Here is a 22,711-nt window from a genome sequence, read left to right on the forward strand (position 1 = left end):
TCTCACAGTCTAACTCCGCTTTTCCTCACTGTGCCATCATGAAGATACATAGGGAAGAAGTCAGTTATCACCACTAGAAGCTTCCAGTAATTTTGGTAGTCCCATAGCATTCTTTCTTTCTATAGAAGAAATATGAAAAGCCTCTAGTTCCAAGTATGCATTCTGTTTGTAGACAGAATTGTCACTCTTTGTTTCAGTACAGTGTCCTTTGTAGGGACCTGATAGTTTAATCAGGTAACTGCAAGAATGTATATACTTTTGCCTTTTTGTGTCAGTGTTCTGTCAGGGGCAAGAGTCTTGGGTAATTCCCGTGTTTGGGCCCATTTTGCAAGGCAAATGAACCTATTCTGTCTGATCTTGCTTACTGAAAGGGAAATAAAATCTTGGGGAAATTATGACAATGAAGTGAGTATCTGGGGAGGCAAAAGGAAGCTTGGTACGTAGCTTGGCATCTATCCTATGCCTACTTCCTCAGCCGTGTAAGGAGAGGCTTAGGCTGGACGACTTTGTAAGTTTCTTCCACTTCCAAGAGTTCATGATTCTTTGGCCCATTCCATGTGTTGTTTTATGGTTCCTGCCATTTTGAGCCAACAGTAGGTGGTCTGAAGAATCAATCACAATCTCAAATGAAATGCCCTCAAGGGTTTGAAGAGTTTACTTTTTATCCTTTATGGAACACTCTTTTCTTTCTATGGGCATCCAGCTTGATTATGGTCTCGAAGCCTCCCACTTTTATCAAATTGAGAGTTCTTAATGTTGGAAAGACTCAGTTACTCTAAGAAGTATGACAAGAATCTAATTTAGCTTTTTTTCACTGTAACAGGTACATATTGGCCATAAAGACAACCCTACTTCATGTTGGATATTAGGATTGCTTGTTCAGGACTGAGTTATCAGTGAGTTTCAGCAAGTTGCTCCCGATTACCACCTTTAAAGAGGGAACAGAATCTCTATTTTTCTACTTTCTTTAAAGGAGTTGCAGAGGGTAATGGGTTGGTACAGTGTTTTAATAATGAATAATTAAGGAAGTATTCTCTTTCTGGCAGTGTGCTAGTTACTTTTTATATATATATAAATTTTTTTTCTTCACAACCACCGTGAATGGTGATTAATCCACATTATTAATTGAGGAAATTGTCTCTCAGAGAGGTTAAGGATTTGCCCAAGTTCTAAAGCCAGTAAGTTTCAAAAGCCAGGAATTTAACCCAGATCTGTTGATTATAGTGTTCCATATACTACCTCCCAGTGTAGTAGCTATGTCTAAGGAGTTGGCTCCCAGCCTTTCTCCTGACCTTTATTTTGTTATATCATGCCTTATTTCCAGAATGATTTGAGGCATCTTATGACTAACACAATCCGCAGTGGAAAGTTTTTATAGTTTGCTATTGACAGAGCTGACAGCGTATCAAGGTGAGAACCTAAAAACAGGAAACCTCATTAAGTCCAAGCATTTAAGCCTCTACAGACCTGCCATGTGCTTTGTGTTTAACCCTGAGACTGTTGCTAACAGTTTTCTGACCCTTCATATGCCAAATAGATCTGAGAATAAAGTGCTGTATCCTTGCCCTATTTTCTCTTGATTATATGAAGTCTAGCCCTCTTTGAATTTATGTTCCAATGGAGATATGACATTCACATGTAAAAAGTTAAATCTCAGTGCAAAGGTGCAGATGGTTAAGGACTATGATGGGCATGGATGTAATAGGAGGGCAAAGGAAGTGTGTAGGGAAGTATGTTAATCTACCCCTGTGCTAGAAAAGGTAAAAGGATGGAGGCATCGGTGGGGGCCAGACTGATCAATTACAAGAAGGTGGAACTTATGTTGCTCTTATAGACAAGCTTTAGGCTAGTGCCACAACCAGGGATGGCCTAAGAAGAAATAGAGAAAAGAAAATAAGTAAGCATATTCTGAGATCAGTGAATAAACCAGCCTGGATAGAAGGAAGGGTTCATTTAGGAGAGTTAAGGGAGAAGAGGTTGCTAAGATAGGTAGAGACTTGATTATGAAGAGTTCTCAATGCTGGTGTGGAAACTTAACCTTTCTCTAAGATTCCATCTTGATTCCTTCCCCTTCCTATTCATTGATTAAGATTCAATTCAAGAGTCACCTCCTCCAGGAAGCCTTCTTTACCCAGGCTAGATGCCCCCTTATTATGAATCTCAGACACCATTTATTATCTGTCATGTATTGCCAAACTAAGCACTTTGTCTCATCTACTCCCAACAAGGAATAAATAAAATGGTTATTATCCCATTTTGCAAAGGAGAAAACCTTGACCCTCATCACGCAACTTTTTAAGTGGCCGAGTTAAGAATTGGATCCAGCGCAGACCTACTAGGGAATGGACTTGAGGACACGGGGAGGGGGAAGGGTAAGCTGGGACAAAGTGAGAGAGTGGCATGGACACATATACACTACCAAATGTAAAACCGATAGCCAGTGGGAAGCAGCCGCATAGCACAGGGAGATCAGCTCGGTGCTTTGTGACCACCTAGAGGGGTGGGATAGGGAGGGTGGGAGGGAGGGAGATGCAAGAGGGAACAGATATGGGGATATATGTATATGTATAGCTGATTCACTTTGTTATAAAGCAGAAACTAACACACCATTGTAGAGCAATTATACGCCAATAAAGATGTTAAAAAAAAAAAAAAAGAATTGGATCCAGGTCTATATGACTTAAAAATCCAGGCTATGAACAATCCTAGAAAGATCACAGAGTCCTGTGGGAACACAGAGAGAAAAAATTAGCGTTATTTCTATATTTGCTTCCTTACTTGTGTCTCCTCTTCCCTCTACTTCAGTCTGAGCTCTTCTGATTAAAAGGATATATATTTCATCTCTTGTTTTCCTAATGCCTTGCCTGGTACATGACACAAAGTGGTCAGTAAATGTTCATGAAATGACTAGGCAAATCGATGAATAGCAGAAAAGTATAATAGGATGTTGTTATATAAAGATAACCAGTAACATGGTCTATTTCAGCTTTCAAAAAGTCATAAACAAGGTTCTCCACTAAATACAATTTAAGAGAGAAGAATCAGTTTGGTCATAATGTGATATAATGGTAGGAAACTGACTAACATTCCAGAAACAAGGAGATGGAATAAGTGGAAAAACACAGAGAGTGAGAAAAGTATATGATACAAAGAATGTGTCTCTAAAGATTGCTTCAAGGATCAATCTTATTAAGAATTTTTTCAAGATAGAAGTAGAAAGGCAAGCTGATAGATGCTCAACTATAGAAACATTTTGTAAAGCCATGTGACTAGGCAACAAAGTAGCCAATGATTGTATCTGAGTAAATGCAAAATTATTTATTAGGAAAACTATCTGTACTTGATTGATTGAATCAGAACAAACTTGGTTTCAGGAGGCTCAGAAATAAAGGGAAGCTGTTTTAAAAAATATTTATTTAGTGTTTACTATGTACACTATGATTAGGAATCATTGATACTAGGATAAAGAATAAGAAATTACCCCTATTTTAAGAATTTTGCAGTTCAGTGGGAGGATAATTATGGTAGGCATGTGCTAACTATCCTCAAGTGGTAGAATATCCAAAGACTTATGGACCTTCATAAGATATGTTCCCAGTAGAGTCAGACTCAGTGGAACATTTCAGACAAAAGACCAAAGGAAATATCAATGCCTTTAGGAAGTGTCTTAGAAACGAATTAGATAATGTCATTCTCCCCTTGTACAAAACTATGGTGTTTTCATGCCTGTTGCTATGTACAGCTTACCATATATTGGGCAAGAAGCAGCAGAATAAGAGAAAATTGAAAAGAGGGCAACAGGGTACAAATTGTAATATCAGGCAAAAATTAAGAGATCAAAACATTTTGAAAGCAAGGGAACGAGTAGAGACATGATCTAGTAGAGACCGGACATACAAATTCAGTGCTTGCAAAAGGGCTTATCCTGGAGTGAGAGAATAAGGATGCTGTCGACTGAAGAAAATGCACAATCTAAATGTTGAGAAAATGCACAATCTAAATGTTTTATTTGGCATTCTTTCTGAGGACTTCAAGCCCAGAAGACAGCCTCTCAGATACCTCTGAGGGACTGCTCCCAAGAGGTAAGGGAGGAGCCAGAATATATAGGGGTTTTGAGACAAAGGCCAGGTAGTCAGAACATCAAAAGATTACCGTTAATGATAGAAAACCAGATATCTCAAGTTAGGGAATTTAGGGCTTTTCTATGTATGGAAAGATGCAAGTCTGGGTTATTGAAATCATTCCTTTGATACACACCTTAGCTATCTAGGGCCAGTATCCTGTTCTTTCCCATCCTGAGTCCCCTCCTGGTGCACCACTGGGCGTGTCTGCAGTGGCTCAGGGCTTGGCAGTGGGTCAGCCCCTTTGTCTCCATCCTGAGTTCCCTCAGGGCTCACTGTCAGGAACAGCTGTAATTTGATGGCTTGATGGCTGCAACATCCTTTGTTCACCAAAATGGCAGGCAACACTTTTCACATACAGTCCCTCCCCTTGGTCATAAATTCGACCAACGTTTGGGAGACATTTCATGACTGATTTTTGTCCCACAGTGCTAGGAAGGCTCATTCCTAGATCAGGCAAAGATTCTGTTGATATGCCACTCAAGGTGCCAATTTCTGGATTAGGCCCTGTTGATAATTTAAAATTCTCTGGATCCCCCCGTCTTACTAGTTTATTATGATCCAGGAAATGTTTTCCCTTGTTGCTTCTTCACATACCTAGAGTTGCACTATTACAATTATTCTATATAGAGTTATATAGGTTTAACTCTCAAGACATCACTAATTTTTTGGGGGGCCTGGGTAATGCAGGAGACAACAATCTTATAAAATAGACAGGATATAAGTAATACGGCTAGTAACATTAACAAAGTCATAGTGCAGCAGAGAGACAAAAAGCACAAATAATTTGGAAACAAAGAGAACAAATTAAAACAATAATTAGTATAACTAGTTGTAATCTGGTTGCAATAAACCGTCAAGTCCGCAGGAGAGCCAGCTGGAGAAGCCAAATTCTGGAGGGATGAGGAATATGTAGATCAAATGCCTACCTAGATATTTGAAAGAGAAGCTTAGGAGCAATAAAAAGAGGCCCTGATGTACATCCTGGCACGTACTGCCTGAAACATCTTTGGTCGGTATTGACTGAAAAAAAAAAAGCACAACCTAGAAGTTGAGAGTTATGTTTTATTTAGCAGACGAAACTGGACTTCAGCCTGGGACGCAGCCTCTCAGATAGCTCTGAGAGTCTGCTCTGAAGGGGTGAGGGAGGAGCCAGGATACATAGGAGTTTTTGCAACAAAGACCAGGTAGTCAGAACATCAAAAGATTACTGTTAAGTAAAGAAAACCAGACAGCTCAAGTTAAGGAATTTAGTGCTTTTCTGTGTATGGGAAGATGCAAAAGTCTGGGCTCATTGAAATCATTCCTTTCATATGCACCTCAGCTATCTGGGGCCAGTATCCTGTGCTTTCTCACCCTGAGTCTCCTCAGGGTACATCATTGGAGATGGCTGCGGTGGCTGACTGCTTGATGGCCAGCATGCTGTTTCAATCCTGAGTTTCCTCAGGGCTCACTGTCGCGGGCAGCTGTAATGTGATGGCTTGATGGCTGCAACAACCTTTGTTTACAATGTTGCAGGCAATATTTTTTTCATTCACACAGGCCATATTCTTTGTCGCCTCCATCACATGGGGCACCAGGATGGACAGGGACTGACCATGGGCGTAATACATTTTTTGTTGCTGCGCTATCTTTCTGTTTCTTTGAGGTTTAAGAGTTTCCCTCTTTCTCTCTTTGTCATGTTACTCTCTTTTGGGAGAAGTAACAAATAACAACTGACATATTTCATCTTTGGACCAGAGAGTCTCCAGAGAATATAATAGTTTTGGGTGAAAAGATGCCTAGTCATTTAACCTCTTGAATCACTTGTTTGAATCATTCATTCATTCTTTCTTTCAATCTACACATTTATTGAGCAGTGACTGTAGGGCAAGTTTCTGTGCTAGGCACTGTGGATACAAAGAGAACTGAATTTTAATATAATTGCAGCGAGTAGTAGAGCATAGTGATTAAGAGCCAGAATGCCTGTGTTACTAGCTATGTGCCTTGGGCAAGTTACCTCACTTCTCTGTACCTTGATTTCCTTAGCTATAAAATGAGAGTATTAATAGCACCTATTCAGACTTGTTGTGAGAATTAAATGGGGGTTTTGTTTTGTTTTGTTTTACAGATACTTTTATAGTGTTGATTCTGTATCAGGCACTCTTCTAAGCAGTTTACCAAAGATAACTCATTTAATTAACTTAATGGTGCCTGTCATTACTGCTGCTGTGTGGAAAATAGATTTCAGAGGAGCAAGAGTTGAGTCATCCAGGAAAGGCAGGGTAACCTATGTCATAGGCATTTTAGGGACATTGGGCTTCCCCTTCTATATTTCCCTCCTTTTCTTTTGTGCCTTCTTTTTCAGGTTATGAAAAAGCCTGCTAGAGGCTCACAGAGACGTTATTAACCTTGCCGCATTTCCCCAGAATTAGAAATGTTAGGAATTCCTGGCTTAGGTGTTACTTCCAATGGCTTTAACAGTCGCTTGCCACCAACTGAGGTTTGTATGTGTCCTAGGTACTGTGTGGGCACAGGAGATACAAAAATGAAAAACAGCCAATCCCCTGTGCATGGATGTTTATAGCAGCTTTATTCATCATTGGAACTATTGATAATTACTGCAATAGTGTAAAGAGTTAATTAAGCAAGTAATTTAAGTGAAATGTGTTTCTAGGCAAAAGGAAGAAGACATCGAAAATCTTGGAGACATGGAACAGCTGTGTGTGTGGAAGGGTGAAAAGCAGGGAGGTGGTAATTATTATTTTTTTTAATTTAGACTTTATTTATTTAGAGCAGTTTTTGTTTCACAGCAAAATTGAGAAGGTACAGAGATTTCCCATATCCCCCATCCCCACATATGCCTAGCCTCCCCCATTATTGACATCCCCCGCCAGAGCGGTAGGTTTGTTACAATTGATGAACCTACATTGATTGACACATTGTAAATACCCAAAGTCCATAGTTCATATTAGGGTTCACTCTTGGTGTTGTACATTCTATGGGAATGTACAAATGTATAATGACCTATGTCCATCATTATGGTATCATGCAGAGTATTTTCACTACCTTAGATCCTCTGTGCTTCACCTATATATCCCTCTCTTCCCTCCTAACCCTGGTAACCACTGATCTTTGCCTTTTCCAGAGTGTCATATAGTTGAAATCATACAGTATGTAGCCTTTCCAGATTGGCTTTTTTCACTGAGTAATATGCATTTAAGGATCCCCACATCTTTTCATGGCTTGATAGTCCATTTCTTTTTAGTGCTAAATAATATTCCATTCTCTGGGTGTACTACACTTTATCCATTCATCTACTGAAGGAGTTTTGGTTCCTCTGAGTTTGGGTAATTATGAATAAAGTTGCTGTAAATATCCATGCATAGGTTTTTGTGTGGACATAAGTTTTTGACACGATTGGGTAAATACCAAGGAACGCAGTTGCTGGATCATATGGTAAGAGTACGTTTGGTTTTGTAAGAAACTGCCAAACTGTCTTCAAAAGTGGCTGTACCATTTTGCATTCCCACCAGCAGTCAGTGAAAGTTCCTGTAACTCCACATCCTCACCAGCATTTGGTGTTATCAGTGTCCTGAATTTTGGCTGTTCTGATAGGTGAGTAGTGGTATCCGATTGTTGTTTTCATTTGCATTTCCCTGATGACATACGATGTGGAGCATCTTTTCATGTGCTTATTTGACATCTGTATATCTTCTTTGGTGAGGGCAATTATTAAATTTTGTTGTTACTGTATAGTGTAGAGCAGAGAGGGTCCAAAGCTGGCTAGAAAGGTAGGTTATGAGGATTTTGAGTTTAAACTTCATCTTCTATATCAGCATTTTTCAGTTCTTCTTAACTTTCAACTTTCATTCACATTAACATCTTGAGACTGTGCTTAGAATTTTAAAAAAATCATTTCATCATATTTGCAATGAAAAGATACTGTGTGAGAAGTAGGGTACTGTAATCACATTTTTTGCCCAATTATCACCAAGTAATTGGTGCTTCAGGTAACTTTAGACTGTCTTTTATTATTGATTAATAATACGAGTCAATGATAGTTGCTTAGGATACTTGCATTTTTGCACTTAAGAATTACCAGATTCATTTTTAAATCAATTTTATTGCAGTGTGATTGACTTGTAATAAAGTGCATTCATTTTAAGTGTAAAGTTCTAAGAAGTTTGACAAATAATATACACATGTGTAATCATGACTCATCACTTTAGAAAATTCTCTGTGTGTTCCTGCAGTGGGCCCTTTCACCCCATCCTCTAGGCAACCACTGATCTGATTTCTATCACGGTAGATCAGTTTTGCCTAATATAGAACGTCATAGAAATGGGATCATATAGAGTGTATTTAGGCTTCTTTCAGTCATCTATGCATTCATTTGTTATTACTGAGTAGTATTTCATTGTGTAAATATACCACAATATACCACATTATGATTATCCATTTACCTATTAATGGACTTTTGGGTTGTTTCTGGGTTTTGATTATTAAAAATAAATCTGCTGTGAGTATTCATATGCAACTCTTTGTGTAAACACGTGTTTTAATTTGCCTTGGTTAAATACCTAATAATTGGGAGTGGGTTTGGTGGGTTTTATGGGTAAGTGTGTGTTTAGCTTTAAAAGAAACTGCCAAACTTTTTCAAAGTATGTGTGTCATTTTACAATTCTATCAGCCATGTATGACAGTTGCAGTTATCTCACATCCAACATTTGCCAACATTTGATATTATCATTCCTTTTTATTTTAGCCATCGTAGCGTAGGGGTTGTGGAGTGGTTTTTTATTTGCATTTCCCAGATAACTAATGATGATGAGCATATTTTTATATGTTTATTGGCCATTCATATATATTCTGAAGTATTTGTTTAAGTCATTTACCCATTTTTATTGGATTGTTTGTTTTCTTATTATCGGATTGTAAGAGTTCTTTATATATTCTGGGCACAAGTCCTTTGTCATGTATATGTGTTGCAGATATTTTCTTTCGGTTTGGCTTGCCTTTCCTTTTTGGGAAGTAGGGTTTGTGTTTTGAAGAGTAGAAGGCTTTAAGTTTTATGAAGAACAGTTTGTCGAGTTTTTTTTTTTTTTCTTTTATGGTTGTGCTATTTGTGTAATGTCTAAGAAATCTTAAGTACCCCAAGGTAAAGAACATCTTCTTCTATGTTTTCTAATAGAAATGTTATAGATTAGCTTTTACATTTAGTTCCAAGATACATTTCAAATTAATTTATTTTGCACGTGTTTGAGGTTAATCATTCATTTTTATCTCTATCTCATATAGATACACAGTTGTCCCAACACTTATTGAAAACATTATCCTTTCACCATTGAAATACATTATCTGTATCAAAAATCAGTTGACCATTTATATGTGGGCCCAATATTGATCTCAATTTGATTCCATTAGCCTGTCTTTCTCTATACAAATACCATAGTATGTTGACAAATGTAGCTTTATAGTAAACCTTGAAATAAAGTGTGAGTCTTCCAATTTTATGTTTCTTTTCAAAAATGTTTTGACTATTCTAGAACTTTAATAATATAAGTTTCAAAAAAAACCACCCCAGAATATTAATTTCCATGTAAATTTTAGAACCAGCTTGTCAGTTTCTACAAATATATCTCTGTTGGATTTTGATTGGGATTACATTAAAATTATCCATTTTATGAAATAATGCCATTTGCAGCACCATGGATGGATCTAGAGATTATCATACTAAGTGAAGTAAGTGAGAAAGAGACAAATACCATATGCTATCACTTATATGTGGAAGCTAAAATATGACACAAATGAACTTATCTACGAAACAGAAACAGACTCATAGACATAGAGAACAGACTTGTGGTTGCCAAGGGGGAGGGAGGGGAGGGGAGGGATAGATTGTGAGTTTGGGATTAGCAGATGCAAACTGTTATACATAGAATGGATGAACAACAAGATCCCACTGTATAGCACAGGGAGCTATATTCAATATCCTGTGATAAACCATAATGGAAAAGAATATGAAAAAGAATGTGTATATATATATATATATATATATATATATATATATGTATAACTGAATCACTTTACTGTACAGCAGAAATTAACACAACATTGTAAATGAACTATACGTCAATTTAAAAAATATAAATAAATAAATAAAAATCCATTTTGATTTAGAGAGAATTGTATCTTAAAAGTACTAAGACGTCTAGTCCAGGACATGGTGTATCTTCATTTATTTAGTTTTTTATTGTTTCCCACAATTTTTAATATATTTTGATTTGTCATTCAGCTAAAATGTTTTCTATTTTCCCTTATAATTTCATCTTTAACTCATAGGTTATTTGTTTTCCAAACATTTAGGGATTTTTTAGATATCTTATTGTTGAGGACAATGTTTGTGTCCCTCCAAAATTCACATGTTGAAGCCCTAATCTCTAATGTGACTGCATTTGGAGGCAGGGCCTTTACTGAAGTAATTAAGGTTAAATGAAGTTATGATGATGGGGCCCCGATCCTATAGAATTAGTGTCCTTATAGAAAGAGACCCAGAGAGCTCACTCTCTCTTTGTGTATAACAAAGCAGTCATAGGACCAGAGAGCAAGATGGTGGCCACCTACAAGTTAAGAGAAGAGACCTTAGAATGAAATCTGTCTTGCTGGTACTTTGATCTTGGACTTCCTTAGCCTCCAGAACAGAATTTCTGTTAAGTCACTCAGTCTGTGGTATTTTGTTATGTCAGCCCAAGAAGACTAATATAGTCATTTTTGTTGATTTCTAATTCATTTCTATCTTGAAATTTATTGAGACTTACTTTCTCGACCTACCATCAGTCCTTGTGAACATTCCCTTTGCACTACAGAAGAATGTTTATTTTATAGTTGCTGAGTATGTTGTTCTGTAAATGTAAATTAGGTCAAGTTCATTCTTAGTGTTGTTCAAGTGTTCTATATTTTTGCTGACTTTTCTGTTTACTTGTTCTATCAATTACTGAGGGAGAAATGTTGAAATCTACAATAGTCCTTTTTGACTTGCCTTTTTCTCATTTCAGTTTTTGTTTCATTGATACTCAGATTCTGTTATTGGATACATTCATATCTAGTGTTTTGTCTTCTTATGAATTGACTCCTTTTTTATTAGGAAATGCCCCTTTTTATCCCTTGTAATACTCCTTTTTGCAAAGTTTACTTTTTATTAATACGGTTAGTCCAGCTGCTTAGTATATCTATGTTCATTCTTTTAATTTTAAGTTGCATTTACCCATGTATTTATGATTTCTGGTGGTATTCATTCCTTCATAGAGATCAAAGTTTCCATTCAGTATTTTGTTTTTGCCTGAAGAATTTCCTTTAATATTTATCATAATGTAAATCTGCTTAAGACACATTCTGTCAGCTTTTGTTTTGCTGACAAAGTGTTTATTTTGCCTTACTTTTTGAAGGCTGTATTCACTGGACATAGAATTATAAGTTAACTTGTATTTTTCTTTTAGCATTTTAAAGATGATGCTTCATTGACTTATGGCTTGCATAGTTTCTGAGGAGAAGTCTATTGTCATTCTTAGCTTTACTCCTTTGTACTTAAGGTGTCCTTTTTCCCTGTGAACTACTTTTAAGATTTTCTCTTTATACATGGTTTTGAGCAATGTGATTATGATATGTCTTACTGTTTTTTTCTTTTGTATTTATCCTGGTTGGGGCTTGTTGAGCTTCTTCGATCTGTTTATATTTTCATCAAATTTGAGCCAATTGTTTTCTTCAGACATTTTTTTCTATCTCCCTTTTTTCCTCTCCTTCTGGAACTCTAGTTACATATATATTAAGCCATGTCCTGTTGTCCCACATGTTACTGTGGTTTCCCTATTATGTCTTCTCACTTATCTTTTATTCTGTGGTATCAAATCTGTTGTTACTCACATCTAGTGTATTTTTCCTTTCAGATATTCTAGTTTTCAAACCTATAAGTTTCATTTTCCTAAAAAAATCTTCCATTTTCATCAGTAGAACAGGATAGAGAGCCCAGAAATAAACCCATGCATATATGGTCAATTAATTTATGACAAAGGAGCTAAGCATATACAGTGGAGGAAGGATAGTATCTTCAATAAAAAATGTTGGAAAAACTGGATAGCCACATGCAAAAGAATGCAACTGGCCTACTGTCTTACACCATGCACAAAAATCAGCTCAAAATGAAGTCGACTTCAAGACTGGGGGAAAAACTTCCATTTTCTCATTATGTTTGACTTCCTTTAATTATTTCCACATAGTTACAATAGCCTTTTAAACATCCTTGTCTGCTAGTTTCATCCTCTATTATTTCTGGTTGTTTCTATTGACCAGTTATTTTCTTGATTCTAGGTCATGTTTTCTTGCTTCTTAGCATGTTAAAAATTTTTAATTAGATTCTGGATGTTGTGATTGTTACATTGTTCAGTGTCTGCAGTTTGTTTTCTTACATTAACATTTTTAATATTACATTGTTGAATTTGTTTTGGTAGGCAGTTAAGTAACTTGCAGGTCAGTTTCACCTCTTTAGACCTGTTTGTAAGCTTTTCTAGGGTGAGTCGAAAGTAGCATTCACTTCGGCGATACTTGAGCCCTCCAAATGTTCTAAGTGGGTCTCCATTGAATTTCCTAGTGAATCACTGAGGATTTCGATTCTGGTTGGTCAAAATTTGAAAGTCTCCCTGCCTTGCGTGAACTCTGAGAATTGTTCAGCCTATAACTTACTAGTTTTTATTTGTCTAGCCTTGTGGAGTTCCACTCAATGTATACATGGCCTCTTGGAAAGACTCATGCAAATACCTGGAGCTCTTTTTTTTATTTTTTTATTTTTTGTCTAACTTCCTCCTTTCCAGAACTTTGCCCTGCAACTTCCAGCAACCTCACCCTCCCCAAACTCTCATCCCCATTTCCTCCAACCAGTGAAGCTGCTAGATTCTATTTGGGTCTTACTCCCTGTGGTGGTGATTTAGAAATTGTCTCCACGCAGAAAGCTATGGTGATCATAGAGCTACATGGTTTTAATTCAGCAGCCTATTAAGAGGATTATATACCATGATAAAGTGCGGTTTATTCCAAGAGTGCAAAGATGGTTCAATATAAGAAAACTGGTTGATGTGATACAACATATTAACAGAATGAAGGAAAAAAAGCCCACATGATCATCTCAATATACAGAAAAAGGATTTGAGAAAATTCAACACCTTTCCACGTTAAAAACACTCAATAAACTAGGAATAGAAGGAACTTCCTCAACATGATAAAGGTCATATATGAAGAATCCATATATGGGTACGTCATAGTCAATGATGTAAGATTGAAAGCTTTTCTTCTAAGATCAGGAACAAGACAAGTATGCTTGCTTTCACCACTTCTATTCAACATAGTGTTGGAAATTCTATCCAGAACAGTTAGGCAAGAAAAAGAAATCAAAGGCATACAAATTGGAAAGGAAGAAGTAAATGGTCTCTGTTCACAAATGATACAATCTTATATGTAGAAAACTCTAAAGGTTCCACCAAAAAAACTTAGAATTAATAATAAACTTAGCAAAGTTGCAAGATACAAAATCAACACATAAAATTAGTTGAGTTTCTATACATGAGCAATCTGAAAAGGATGTTAAGTAAACATTTCCATTTACAATAGCATCAAAAATAATAAAATACTCATAAATAAATGTAACCAAGGAGACAAAAACTTGTACATTGAAAACTACAAAATTTGGCTGAAAGAAATTAAAGGCATGAATAAGTGGAAATACATTCCACGTTCATGGATTAGAAGAGTTAATATTGTCAAGGTGACAGTACTATCCAAAGCGATCTGCAGACTCAGTGCAATCTTTATCAAAATCTCATCTGCCTTTTTGCAGAAATAGAAAACCCCATCCTAAAACTCATATGAAATCTCAAAGGACTCCCTAATAGCCAGAGTAATCTTGAAAACGAACAACAAAGTTGAGGGACTCACAACATCCTGATTTCAAAACTTGTACAAAACTGCAGTATTCAAAACAGTGTGGTACTGACATAAGGACAGATATATAGAGCTGTGGGACAGAATAGAGAGCCCAGAAATAAGCCCTCTCGTATAGGGCCAAATGATTTTTGAAAGGGTACCAAGACCATTCAGTGAAGGGAAAGACAGTCTTTTCAACAAATGATGTTGGGAAAACTGGATATCCACATGGAAGAGAATGAATTTGGATCCTTGCCCTACATCATATACAAAAATTAACTAAAAATGCATCAAACACCTGAATCTGAGAGCTAAGATTAAAACTCTTAGAAGAAAAGATAGGGAAATTTTTTCATGACATTGGATTCAGTGATGATTTTTTCGATATGACACCAAATGCACAGGCACAAAAGAAAAAAGATTAATTGGGTTTTACCAAAATTAATAATTTTATGACTCAAAAGACATTATAAAGAGAGTGAAAGATAACCCACAGAATGGGAGAAGATATTTGCAAACCATATATCTGATAATGGATTAACACCCAGAATATATAAAGAACTCTTACAACTCAACAACAACAACAACAAAACAACCAGATTCAAAAATAAGCAAAGAACTTGAAGAGACATTTCTTCAAAAATATATAAATGGGCAATAAGCTCATGTAAAGATGTTCAACATCACTAGCCTTCGGGAAATCCAAATCAAAACCACAGTGAGATACCGCTTCACATTCATCAGAATGACTACTATCCCAAAACCCCCCAAAAATGAAGATGACAAACATTGATGAGGATGTGGAGAAATTGGAACCTTGGGCAATGCTTTTTGGAATTTAAATTTCTACAGCTGTTGTAGAAAATAGTTGGGCAGTTCCTCCAATTGTTAAACATAGAATTACCATGTGATCCAGCAATTCAATTCCAGATATATACCAAAAAGAATTGAGAACAGGAACTCAAACAGACACTTGTACACCAGTGTTCATAGCAGCATTATTCATAATAGCAAAAATGTTGAAACAACCAAATGTCCATTGACAGTTGACTAAACAAAATGTAGTATGTACATGCAATGGAATATTATTCAGCCTTTAAAAGGAATGAAATTCTGATACCTGTCACAACATGGATGAACCTGGAAGACATTATGCTAAGTGAAATAAGCAAGACACAAAGAACAAATATTTTATAATTCCACTTATATGAGGTATATAGAATAGGCAAACTCGTAGCGACAGAAAGTACAATAGAGGTTACCAGGGGCTGGGGGAGGGAGGAGTGAGGAGTTACTGTTTAATGTATATAGAATTTCTATTTGGTATGATGAAAAAGTTCTGGATATGGATAGTGGTGATGGTTGCACAACATTGTGAACGTACTTAATGCCACTGAATCATACACTTTAAAATGGTTAAAGTGTTAAATATTATGTTGCATATATTTTACCTCTAAACAAACAGTAAGTTGTTTGTCCAGTGGTGCTTGATTTTGTGTTACATATATTTTACCACAAAAAGATTAGATGAATAGTGGGTTGTGTGACCAATAGAACTTGACTGGTGTCTAGGGAAAATTAGTGAGATTATCTTGGGATAGAAAAACACTGCAGGTAGATAGGGGGAAAGTAGAGAGTTTGTCAATCTAGTGTTCTTAACTCAACAGTGGCTATCATCATTGGGGTTAATGGACTGTTTTGTTTCATTTTAATGAATTATTTTTTCCAGAATAACAGATTGTGAAACACTGCTCTTTTACTTATAACCTTTAGATTTTAAAGAGAAGAATCTGAAGGAAATGAAGGATTTTTCCTTCTCTATCATGATAGTCAGCAATAGGGACCCTGACTAAGGTGACAGAACTCCAGAATGACCAATTCTTCCTCTGGAATATATTATTCCTGAGGACTGTTCTACAACCATTATCCCAGCATTGCTTATTCAAGCCAGCCCCAAAACAAGTTGACTTTGCAGACTTTTTTTCTAAAGCAGTTGTTCATATTTTCTACAAAGATACAGTACAGCAAAATGGTTTGAAACTTACACTTAGCAATCAAACATCCTAACTTAGTGTCTGGGCTTTGCAAAGAGTGAACTGTGTGACCTGTTATAAAGTTACTTAATCTCTTCCTGCTTGACTTTTTAAATTCACCTGTAAAATGTGAGTGATAAACACTTCATGTGTTTGTTGAGAAGACTAAATGAGATAATGTACATAGAGTACATAGCATAGTACCTGGTACGTATTAAACGCTTAATAAATATTAGTTGTTGCTGCTGCTGTTGCTGCTCTTATTTGTAAACAAGCTCAAGATCCAGACCTGGAGACAGAAGGAGTCCACAAGACGGCATGTCTTGTTTAATTTTACAGGGCTCTTATACTAGGCACATTTTCTTTCTCTCCCAGTCCTATGATGGTGTCATTCTTATGCCATCTGTACTTTTTTGTGTTTAGACTTCTCTTCCAAATTAGAGGCCAAGCAATCCATTTTAATCTTGCCACATTTTAAAAATTTATTGGCACATTATAACCAGGGTTCACTATGGAGTACGTTTTCATTCACTCACTTTTTTAAAAAGTCTATTGAGTCCCCGTCTTTTTCTTTCTCCCGCTCCCTTCAACCCCTTTTGGATAGTAGATGCCAAGAACTGAATTAATTATACTCTTCAGCTCCATAATACATTGTCCTCATCAGTACGTGCAAGGTCCCTCTTTGGTTTTATTTTTACCTTTCATCCCTAAACCTCACCCTGTATCCTTCCCTCACAGATAATGTGTCTTTACATGTCCTTAAATATGCATTCATTTTTGTAAATAGGTAATACTGTTCTGCATGAATGTGTTTTTAAGAAGATTTTATACTATTAATATCAACATTACATTTTAAAACTCTGTTACTCTGTGTATGATTATTCAGTGCTTCTAAATTTTAATTATCTCTCAGTTACCTGTTCCCCAAAGCAGCGCTCCCCCACCTTTTTGGCACCAGGGACCGGTTTCGTGGAAGGCAATTTTTCCACAGATGGTGGGGGGGGAGGGGGGATGGTTCAGGTGGTAACGCAAGTGATGGGGAGCGGCAGATGAAGCTTTGCTCGCTTGCCCGCCGCTCACCGCCTGCTGTGCGGTCCATTTCCTAACGGACCATGGACAACTACCAGTCCACGGCCTGGGGGTTGGGGACCCCTGTCCCAAAGGAGGAACACCTAAATTACCATCAGTTCCTCAATACCACAAAACATGAGGCAATTAACATATTCTTACATTACCCTTGATAGGGTTATCACATTGGTCCAAACTGAGATGCTTTTGACATTGAAGGGGACTGTTTTAATTACAGAGACAACAGGTGTATACCAAGACTCCCAGACAAATCAAGATATGTGATCCACCCTACTTATAGAAGATTTTCCTAAGACGTAGCCAATAATCAGCAGTTATATACTGGGATAGCCCTTCCCCTTCTGGTTGTTTCTAGCTGTCATCTGGTGGGTGCATGTGCTGGCCTGGTTACTGCATATTTTAAATACCGCCATTGCTGGAAACTACTCATGAGGGAGATGTGTGGGTCACAGGTAAGAGACATCCTTAATTTCAATAAGTTTGAGTTCCAATCCATTCTTGTCTTATTAATAGATGGGTGGACTTTTTAATCTCTCTGTCTTCCTATATTTCAAGACTTTTCACATTTGTACTTTATATTTATTCATCCTTTCTCCATCAGACTATCTAGTTTGGGGTTGTCGCAGGCACTACTAGTTTATTGACAAATACTCTTAGTGCAGCTACTCCATATAGCAACCACTACATAGTTTATAAAGGATTTTTTCAGATTTTATGTTATTGGATGCTAACAACTACCTTTTGAGGTAGAGAGGACAGAATTTATCATCCTTATGTTACAGAAGAAGAAGCTGAGAATCAGAGATACACTGACTTGTTTTAGTCCGCATACCAGGTGAGTTATGGAGTTGAATTTGTGGCTAGGTCTTCTGACTTTAATTTACTTCTGCAAAATCTAAAAGGGACAGGAAAAAGGATAAATTTCCATTTGTTGTTGAAGCAGGGACTGTCCAGTTTAGCTTTATGTTTTCCTCAGAATATAATGCAGTGCCTGACACGCAGTAAATGATCAATAATTTTTAATGAATAAGTGGACTGAGGATTACGTAGGTATCCATGGGGCCCAGGTTTAAACTGGTAGTATTGCTGCTCATTTCTTGGGCGACTCCTGTTTATTGCAGCGATGCTTCAAATTATAGATAAGTTCAGTTTGTAAGTGTTGTAACCGTAGAAGGGGACTTCATGTCAGTCCAGAAGTTCTCATATTAATTGGTGTGGTTCATTTACAATTGAAGTAGCAATAAACATGGTTATAAACATGCCTGTATAATGTGATGGGGGGAGTAGACTACACTTGTTTGTTTATAGAAAATTTTGGTAAGATTTTTTTCCACTCTCCTTTTTTTTTTTAATTAATTTTTATTGGAGTATAGTTGCTTTACAATGTTGTGTTAGTTTCTACTGTACAGCAAAATGAATCAGCTATACATATACACATATCCCCTCTGTTTTGGATTTCCTTCCAATTTAGGTCACCATCCACTCTCCTTTTTTTAATCACTGTTCTGTAGCTTTAAATAACCAGTAGCAGAGTCCCTTTTCTTCCTAATTACTATATTGCATTCAGCTGCTTAACACATACTTCCTGTTCCCAGGATTCCCAGAGGCAGCTCTAGTGTTTGGTGAGGATGTTGGATTTCATTGAAAGATTTTCTCCAGATAGTTTTTTCCAGTAGTGAGAGAGGCTGGTTGGCCTCAACCACCTTGCTCAAACCTGTCACAGTCTTAAAGTTATTTCAAAGTCTTTTACAATCAAGGTCCACCTACCTTTCCATCTGATCTAAATTAACTACCTCCCATCCCCTTTCCAATACCTCCCACCCACTATGATTCAAATTAAGAGTTTTCTGAGGGAAACCATTTAGTAACATAAAATTTTCATACCCTACCCTTTAAAGAAGTTGAAATAGTCATCTTCCAGTGGAAGTTCTTTCTATTATGCATTCTTCTTTTCATTCTCTAGCTATAGGTACACTGTATACGAGGTATGATATTTCAATTAGACATTTCCTGCTGCTTCCTTCTTTGGTCATGTGTTTCCTTAAATCATAGATCTATTCGCTAGTGCTTATGTTAATACTGTGAGGTCCACTTATAAGCTTTCCTCTCACCTTTTTAAGTATCTGTTTTCTGTTGAAACCAGTAGAAGGCTACTGATTATGGCTATTTTTTCCAATTGTGCCGCCAGATATTTGTTTTTCAGTTGTTTCCTAACTATCTCCTTTGTCTTTGCACTGTGGCTTTGAATTCTACAGTACCTGACATAAAGAAAGCCCTAGGGAAGTTCCCTTTGCTTTCATTTCTTTTTATTGCATAGCTAAAATCCCTTTATAAATGGTTTTGTAAAATGAAGTCCTTCCCACAACTTAGTGTTTGGTCCATGGAAAAATTACCTTGGTAGTCAATTTTCGTTCTTTTTTTAATTCAATTTTATTTTATTGTGGTAAGAACACTTAAATGAGATCTACTCTCAACAGATTCTTACGTGTCTATTAAGGCTGTTGTTATCTATAAGGCACAATGATGGACATCAGATTTCCATAACTTCCATCTTGCATAACTGAAATTTTATCCTTGTTTAAAATAATCACACATTGAAGTGAAGAATAGAATGGTAATTGTCGGGGGCTAGGAAAAGGGGGAAATTGGTAGTTGCTAATCAATAGGTTATCAGTTATCTATAGTGAATAAAACTTGGCAATCACTGTACCCAAGGATGTGGTTATTTGTACTTGAGGTATAAAAGGAAAGAAGAGTGAATTTGGTGATTTAGTCCTGTCATGAAGCATAAGTTACCTTTTTAGTTCCCAGGTTTTCTGCCAACGCCTACAGTACTGCCCCCTCAATTCAAACTAGAAAAAAAAAAATGAACTCCCAAGGTCATTTCTTCCAAAGCACCACCATCCACAAACTCTCCTGAAGTTAGGAGAAGTATTGAGGGGATGGTTTGTTTAAGAGTCTCTCTCCCGCTAAATAAGGAACAGTTCATTTGCTGATTAGTTAAAAGCATAGCTTCTTCTAAGCAGGAAAGTCAAGATTTGGGTCCTCTGAATGCCACCAACAGAATCAAAATCAAATGTGAGCAGAAGCACATCTTAAAAGAATCACCATTATTTTTTCACTGAGCTCAGTATAGATCTTTCTTTTTATATTCACCTAACCATGTTGATCATTGTGTTTGTATTTTTAGTCCTGCCTGGTCTGAGTGGGCAACTCGCGGTACTCTTGACCTCTGTTGGTGATACTAATCATTGACCTTGCCCATGACTAGCCACCAACTACATCACAGTCTTAACTTCCCCACCTCCTACCCCCCCCACTCCCCAACCCCCACCCTTGCCACAAGGCCTTTCCTTTCTCCTTCTCCTCATCTTCTCTAATCCCTTTCCTTCTTCTTCACCCCTATCTCCTTTACAACTCCTCCATGATTTTCTTAGGGCTGGGCTTCAACATCGTCGGTGGCACAGATCAGCAGTATGTCTCCAATGACAGTGGCATCTTCGTCAGCAGCATCAAAGAGAACGGGGCTGCAGCCCTGGATGGGCGGCTCCAGGAGGGTGATAAGATCCTCTCGGTGAGAACTGGCTTCCGCCTCCTTCACTGTCCCTGGCTCTCTAGACCCTAGTTCCTACCCCCAACTCCTTCCTTGGGAAGATTCCTGCCTGACCTTTTGGATCAGGAAATACAGTAAGGAAAACTTGAGAATGGGTTGTTAAGATTAAAGTATAGTATGTAGTTAGAAACTATGCAGTTTAATATTTTGACAGATAACTGCATTCTCTCCAGAACACTGGGAACTAGGCTCCATGGTGAAGAGGGACTTGAAAAATACAGGGGTTAAGAAGAGAGCCATATTACTCAAAAGGCTTTGGTTAAAGGTAAATTATTGAAAAATGAGAATGGTTAGAAAGTTTTGAGCACTCTATGCCAAGCAATATGCTGAGAACTTTAAACTTATTTAATATTGTAGCAACCCTATGAAGTGGTACAATTATTATGCCTATTTTGCAGCTAAGGAAGCTGAGGCTTGGTGAGGTCAAACAGCTTGCTCAAGGTCATTCAACTAGTGTATGGCAGAGGACTTGGTCTGTGAATTTGGAACCTCTACTCTTAACCCATGTGCTATATTGCCTCCTAAAAGATAAGTGAGGAGCTAGGGTTCGTTATCCTAAACAGAAAGTTACATGGTTATTTAATAATAGAGTTTATGTATGGTTCTGTATAAAAATTGAAATTAGTCTTTTCTATTAAGGGTAGAATTAGGGAACAAAGAGACATAAACCTCAATGTGAGAGAATTTATTAGACGCAAGCCAAGATAAGGAGCCTTTCTTATGTGAGCCATCACCTCAGAGAGAAAATAAATTATTTGAAGGCCACTCAAGTTTTTAAAAAAGGTATGGTAGGAGATACATGTCAATGAAAAGAAAAGTAGATATCTAAAAAACTGAGCTCATTTGTCTTTAAAATTTTTAGCAAAGAGGACTTGACTTTATCAAAATAAAAGAATTATTACAAAGATCTCTACAAGATATAAAATACTACAAATATATGTACGACATTGATTCAAGATTATGTTCTAGCCAATTAAGGAAAAAGTATGTGAAAGAAGAGAGGAAGAAATGCCAGGCAAAGAAAAGGCAATAATATAAGACTGATAACGGAGAGAAAAAAAGATGACAGAGAAAGAGAAAAAGATGGAGCTTATGCAAGAGGAAAAGGCCAGCATATTCTCTATTCTATCTAGGGCTATATTCCCTGACTCCAGTTTCCCTGCCAAGAGTTTGCTCCAAAATTCAAATTCTAGATCCTATTTCTTAAGAAATATCGCCTCACCATCCTATTCCCACTGTATCCTTAAGTGAACTTGTTAGGTATTAACCATTAAATGGTTCCGGCTATTCTTGAGCTCACTTTATCTCTTTGATGTACTTAAGTACTCATTTATAATTGGCTTTGGAGTCTCTGTAAAATGCTGCTAAATTATTTATTAACCTATATTCTCATTTATTCTTTATGGGATTCCCTAGTTTCCTCACATGGTTATTTTTCCATGTTGTAAAATTTGCTCCAACTCTTTCTTTTAACTGTTGCCAGACAATCAGACTAAGAATATGTCCTTTCCTTAGTACATATCCATTTTGGGTAACAGAAGTATCATTAAGTGGTCTAGATTTCAGGTGAGTTATTATTGACTATTAATTTAATCTTTCCATTTCTCCCTAAATAATGCCCTTGTTTTATCTTAATTTCAAGTTCTAAAATTAAATAACTGCATGATTGATCATGCAGTTTCTCCTTTCTCATCAAAAGTGAAATTTAATTTTTTGTGATCACTGTGGATGAATGTAAATGATTTTTAAGACCCTGTTGTATCTGACAACCATGAAGCAAAAACAGATATTACCTAGAAGAAAAGATCTGAAGTTGAGATGAGGGTTGGAGAGTCCTTACCCAAAGTTCATTTGTGTGTGTGTGTGATGGTGAGAATGCTTTAATATTTATATAGGTTATCAGA

At 36.8% G+C, this 22,711-nt stretch overlaps 1 protein-coding gene across 1 annotated transcript in view; it reads left to right on the top strand.

Moving 5' to 3' along the window:
- Positions 1 to 22,711, top strand: part of SYNJ2BP (synaptojanin 2 binding protein) — a 76,599-nt gene that overhangs the window by 43,825 nt on the left and 10,063 nt on the right. The window contains exon 4 of the mRNA XM_068543536.1: positions 20,632 to 20,768. Coding sequence (XP_068399637.1) covers positions 20,632 to 20,768 — 137 coding nt within the window. The remainder of the gene's footprint in view (positions 1 to 20,631; positions 20,769 to 22,711) is intronic.

Source organism: Eschrichtius robustus, chromosome 1 (assembly GCF_028021215.1).
Source record: "Eschrichtius robustus isolate mEscRob2 chromosome 1, mEscRob2.pri, whole genome shotgun sequence".
Classification (NCBI taxonomy): domain Eukaryota; kingdom Metazoa; phylum Chordata; class Mammalia; order Artiodactyla; family Eschrichtiidae; genus Eschrichtius; species Eschrichtius robustus.